Below are 6,000 nucleotides of genomic sequence, written 5' to 3'. Positions count from 1 at the left end.
GAAATTTAAAACAAAACTCAAAATAACCAGGATGAGAAAGTTTAGTAAAATTACAGATAATAGACACTGTGAAGAGCACAGGTGCTTGCCTTCAGAGAAGCAATCAAAGCACAGCGGACGTGGCATCAGAGAACATGGACCTGGTCCTGGATGTGGCATAACCTGCTGGTACTTCAGCAGGTAAGAAACTCTTTGAGCCTCAGTTGCTGAAAATTTAAAATGAGGAAAATGAATGAGCCAATTTTTAAGACAACTGAAGCATACCTTAAGAGTTTATGATTCTATGAAAAACAGAGAAACCTCAACTAGCAACAAGCCATAGATTATAAAAGACAAATATGGGAAGGATGCAATGTTTATTGCATGTTTATTGCATGTTTATTGCATTGCATGTTATATGCAATGTTTATTCACAAACATGAAATTTCAATTCAAATACTAAGAATATAATGCATCAAGTCATCACTCATCAACTATGCTTTGTGTATCAAAACACTCTGAATATTTTTAGTGGAATCTTCATTTTATTCCAAATATTTGATTTCTTTCCAGTCCCCAACTCTACCAGTCCCAGGCTTCTCTTCCTTCTGTTACCTACAAGAAGCTCTGTTTAAATTAATAAATGCTTACTGAAGGGTGAACATTTCCAAGAAGGGAAAGCCCTCATTTCCTGTGGAAGTAGGAAAAAGCAGAAGAACAAAGTTCTTTTTCTATTTGACCTACGGGTCAAATAAACAGATTAAACGTTGGAGTGATATACTGAAAAATAACAGAGAAAAATTTAAATAACAGTAACAATTTAAAAAAAGAATTATTTACTCCATTCCTTATTAGTTTGTCTTGGTCATTTCTAAACATCATCCTGCACATATATATCAACTTACCTGGAGACCCTAGGCTAGGCAGTAGTTAAAGGGACAGGTGCCAGATCTATCTACTTAATTGCCTTGTTTCCTCCATCAAAAAGAATGCCTTTAAAACAACACCTAACAAAAGGCTTAAATAGAACCACCAGTTTTATTATTGTGCAGCAAAATAATTTCTAATGCAGTAACCCAATGCAAAATGAACACTTAACACTATAACGCGTGATCACCTGGTATCATCTCTGAGAATTACTCTAAGTAAGCAGTAAATTGCTCAGATTTTGAGGTTTATCAAGCTTGACTTTAGCATTTCTTGGATATATATTTTGAATCTGATCTGATTCAAACCTTGAGACTAGTGCCAAAAACAGATCTAAGCTGTGCCAATCTTTTCAGGCGTTGACTTGCATATCGGAGAGAAGTGAATGCACAAAGGAGCCAGGGCAGACCCGATCTAACTTTCCCGGAAAGGACCCCAGTGAGCCTGGAGACAGGAGATAGATAAGGACTGCAGTGCATCACTGACCAACGATAACTTTTGCATCAGACCTGTGTTTGCCCTTAGAGAGGAATTTAAAAATTAGAACTTTAGCATGAACCTGAGGAACTTTATCTGTTTAAGAACAAAGTAACAGCCAACAGATAGGAGCCAATATTGAAGAATCCAAAGTAAGTGAACGTGAACCTTGTATGACACCTTTTCATTTACGTTCATATATGGGAAGGGGATGAAGAGGCAAACTTCCAGTTATAAAATAATTAAGTCGTGGGGATGCGACATACAGCATAGGGAATAGAGTCAACAATATTTTAAGAACTTTGTATAATGACGGATGGTAACCAGACTTACCGTGGTGATTACTATCTTCATAATGTATAAAAATATCAAATCACTATGTGGTACACCTGAAACTAATATAATAAGTCAATTATATTTCAATTAAAAAGAAATAACATGTGCTGGGGAAAAAAAAGAATGAATAGGAAAACCAAATATAAACCACTGAAAAGCCACAAAAATATCAAAAATAGTATTAATAAGATGGGCAAAAGTAATGCAATTTAGGAAAAACTTTTTAGGCATCTCCGTTTTCGAAAAAAATTCTGTGAGATTTAAAAAAAAAACTTGTAGCATATAAAAAACTGTATTTATAAAATACAACAATCCAAAAGCTCTTTGATTTATATGCCATCAGTGGAGCTAATCATGTAAAAATCTGATAACTGATACGTGTATAATTCTCATTAAACTATCCCAATGCACAAACTTCATTAAAATAGCACTAAATGCTCCTAAAATGTAAAAATATAAGATTGACACAATGACAAACACCTATTTATTGTATTACATACAAGCCTGAAATGTTAAGTAGATATTACAGATCCCAAGAAAATTACATTTCAGATTCTCAAAATGTCCTGCTGGTGCTCTGACAACTAAAACAAGCCACCAGCGGGTTTTTAGAGGGTTGTTTTTTTTTTAAGAGGGTTTTTTTTTTTTTTTCAAAATTCATAAAAAAGCAACACGTGGGGGATATAAAATACATAAAATACAAAACTTAGAAGTTTATTCAAAATTCTTTTGAATCCCTAAGGTGGCTGTAAACAGTCGGTTTTTACATGTTCATAGCTTAAAGGAATTTGAGTATCACAGTTTATATGGATTTCTGCCCAGGAAGCCCACCAATGCTACACAGTAGTTTCGTGTTTCCATAATCCAGTCCTCACATTGCCAGTGCTATCCATACTCAGCAAGGGTCCATCCTGCCCAGTGCTTTTGATTGGTCCGTTCTGAATGGCTAAGTTGAGGCCATAAGATTTCTGCTGACTTTCAAGTTCAACTACAGTTGGCTTCCTTAATGCATCTTTCTTACTACTAGTTGAAACAGGCTTTTCAAAATTCCTGCTGCTTTTGGGAAGTGTGCTACAAGCATCACTGCTATCTTGTTGAGGCGGGTTGTACTGTCTCTCTCTGTAGGCTAAGTAAGCCCTTCGACTCCGAGAGTGTCCTTCATTACTGCCCGGCCGGCTTTTCGACAGGCCATTCTGCACGCTGCCTTCCACGCTCGTGGGGACGTCATAGGCATATTCTCTGAGGACTGTGAGTCTGCTGGCCCGGTGCCCTTTACTTCTGTTTTTATGATGGCGGCTTGGGTGTACGTTTGTTCGAAATGGAACTTCTAAAGGCGCCACGTGCATTTTAATATCATTGTCCATCGAATGCTCCGTGAGACTATTGTCAAGCTGAGGCGTGGCGTTCAAAGGTAGAGAGTTGGTATGGCACTGAGCTGCAGCAGCCTGCAAGTTTGTTAATTTGCAGCCCTGGGAGGAGTTTTTGAAGCTCGAGGCACTCTTGTTTGTGCATGAAGATTCTGTGCTGCTGTTGGTGCACTTGGGGGCCTCCCCGCTCGGCCCACTGGAGCTGGGGGGCTGCACGTTGACCTGGACCGAGTACGCGCTCCGGCCCGGGCAGCAGGTCATGATCCATGCGAGCCGGACGTCCTCCCTGTTGACACAATGGTGAACCACGATGAATGCACTGAGGCTCAAACACGTGGCTCCGAAAAAGAAGCTAAAAACCAAGTCCAAAGGGTAATACAAAGAAACAGCCAAGGCCCCAAACATCCACAAAGCGACATATAAGAGCAGGGTGAGGCTGGCTCCCAAAAGTTGAGAGTGGAAAGTATGCTCATTTTCCAGGGCTGATGTCGAGATGAGCGAGAGAGACAGGGAATCCTGATGATTTACTTCGCCATTTTCATTGGCTGCCAGCCTCTGCTGCTCCTCACTGGGTTCCTTCAGCTCGTATTTGCGCTCAGGATGTCTTTTCAACTGAATAAATATGCTTAGAAAGTACATACAGTTTACAAAAGTGATGAAGCTGGCAGGCCCGTAGAAGGCTCCCAAGGAGGGTTCCCATGCCATCCAGCAGCTAGGAAAGAAAATGGGGAACCAGCTCAGTTGCTACACATGTCAACACACCGTGTAAGAAACTGCAGTAAACTTTAGTGCTTAGGAAACAGTTAGAAGAGAAGCAATCGACTCGGGTACGCAGAGGACACTAAATACTCACTAGGGCGCGTTTGGCCGACTACCGTAATTCTTGATGTTTGCCGCCGCTGTTATGCCACAAACTATCACGGGTATACCGCCACCGATCAGGTAAAACCTAGAAAGGGCAGTGATGGAAATAAGAGCACATCAATCCAATTCATTAAGGTGGATACATCACAGTATCTCAGTACTGCAGAAGTTATTCCTTAAAGAGTCATTACTATTCCAATAATGCATTGAAGGTTAACACTTAAAGCCTGCTGTGTTAACAATAACATTTTTTAAAGTTTTTATTTACTGTGGATTTCTTTTTTTTTAAAAAAGCGTATAAGGTTTCTGAGTTAAGGAAAGCTGATCAGCTCCTGCCACCCTGTGGACAGGCAAAGTAACAGTAAGCTACTACAGGTAGAGCTTCAGTTTATACTTTTTTCTTTTGGGGGAATGGGGCTTCTTTTAGATTCAGCTGATGAAGCAGAAAGTTAGTCCACTACATAATGGACTTTAAGATCTTACTGCGCCACAGGTCAGACTAAATATGTGATGACGTTATTTATTTATTAATGTCCGGCTAAACCTGCATATTCCAGGATGTTCTACTGCTGTGTGTGCTTATCTTCAGTCAGCTGAGATTGGGACAAGAAAGATACCTGGATCCCAGCAACGTCCTGCAGCACTCAGGCCCTTCGTGACCCCTTTCCCATAGACTAGCTGGTGCAGGAAGAAATGAGGGAGACAGAGTGGCTGGTCCTATGAAGAACAACTTTTTGCGGGGAGGTACAGCTTCTTTGAGTTCTCTGAAAAGAGAACAGGGAACGTCCTACCCCGGCTAGCTACCCCTGGGTACAGCCAATCTTAATTCTGTATTTGCCAGGTCCAAAGACACAGTCCAAATGCTAACTGGCTGGATAAAGGCAATACTCGTAACACATTTTCCATACATTTTTTCTTAGTCATGCTCACAGGTACTAAAATCCTTCAATATGATATCATTGCTGAAAAAGACAGCTAATTACCCTATAAAACTATAACCCTGTCTTCTAATTTCACAGATTAGAGGCAGGCCAACATCCGTGGCCCTGCCCTTCTTCCTGCTATGCTAATTCATAGCTGCTTCTTACCTGAAAAGAAGGCATCAGTTCACCCAAATTTATCTCGGGCTCCACATTCCTCTCTCTCTGCCACTCCTTCCCCACCCGACTCTGGGACTGCCTGTTACCAAATAACCCTTATTTTGCAGCTGTAAATCTTCTTCTCCACGGCATATTCCTTCCAGCCTATACGTCTATTCACGTTTTCCCTATCTTCTAAAACTTTCCTTCAACCAGCACCTTCTTTCTTGCTCCCTTTGGTGACAAACCCCTGGAAACAATAGCACCATCAAGTGCCTCACCTTTGTCACCTTATTGTGAGATGAGGCCACTTCCACCTACCATGCTACTGAAACCGCCCTCTCTGAGGCCAGCAGACTCAAGGCAAGCCCCACATGCACCCTCCAGGCAGCCGCGATGCTGGGGTTTCTTTAAGCTCAGGGACATGGGGGAAGGAGAGCATCCTAAAGGGTGCGCCTGCAGTGTCTACAGCAAAGTGGGTGCCTGCAGGTCACTAGGGACTGCACAGTCTTTGCAGCCCAAGCCGCCTTTTTGTTTTTAATCACCTAACAGAAAGGAAACCTAACAGAAACCTAACAGAAAGCTGCATGAGGATAGGTAGGATTCCTATCTCTTAGCCAAACGCCATCCCTCAGTTCCTTTAATACCACTGACAGGGGTGTCAAATCACATCCTGCAATCTGACCATGGCCCAGCACTCCTGCTGCCCCTTCCCACCCATGGAACCGCTCTCCCCCGAATCTTCAATGTTCTCTTTCAATTCTTCCCTTTATCTGCTATGGCCCACTGATACGGCCCAGGGATCATTCTTAACTAACTTTTCTCTAGGAGAGGTTGCTCGTTATCAGTGCTTCAACAAATACACGTGAAGACATCTCCTGTCCTGTCCAGAGTACACGTAGCTCGATTTCTCTGCTGAGCACCAGACTCCCAAAATGTAAACTTTCCACGACAGAGTACTGGTGAGCCCA

The 6,000-nt window shown here is 41.7% G+C and overlaps 1 protein-coding gene across 2 annotated transcripts in view; it reads right to left on the bottom strand.

Annotated features, from left to right (window-relative positions):
• Nucleotides 1-2,180: 2,180 nt before the first annotated feature.
• Nucleotides 2,181-6,000, bottom strand: part of ADGRA3 (adhesion G protein-coupled receptor A3) — a 118,493-nt gene continuing 114,673 nt past the window's right edge. For both annotated transcript variants that reach the window (XM_027103239.1, XM_027103237.1), the window contains 2 exons: nt 3,940-4,035; nt 2,181-3,798 (listed from right to left, as the gene is read on the bottom strand). In XM_027103239.1, the coding sequence (XP_026959040.1) occupies nt 2,556-3,798; nt 3,940-4,035 (1,339 nt within the window). In that variant the 3' untranslated portion in view covers nt 2,181-2,555. The remainder of the gene's footprint in view (nt 3,799-3,939; nt 4,036-6,000) is intronic.

This window comes from Aethalodelphis obliquidens, unplaced genomic scaffold, assembly GCF_003676395.1.
Source record: "Aethalodelphis obliquidens isolate GAN/ISIS:26980383/991018 unplaced genomic scaffold, ASM367639v1 scaffold6, whole genome shotgun sequence".
Lineage (NCBI taxonomy): Eukaryota > Metazoa > Chordata > Mammalia > Artiodactyla > Delphinidae > Aethalodelphis > Aethalodelphis obliquidens.
Note: the sequence above shows the minus strand (reverse complement) of the source record. Positions and strands in the feature narration are given on the sequence as shown.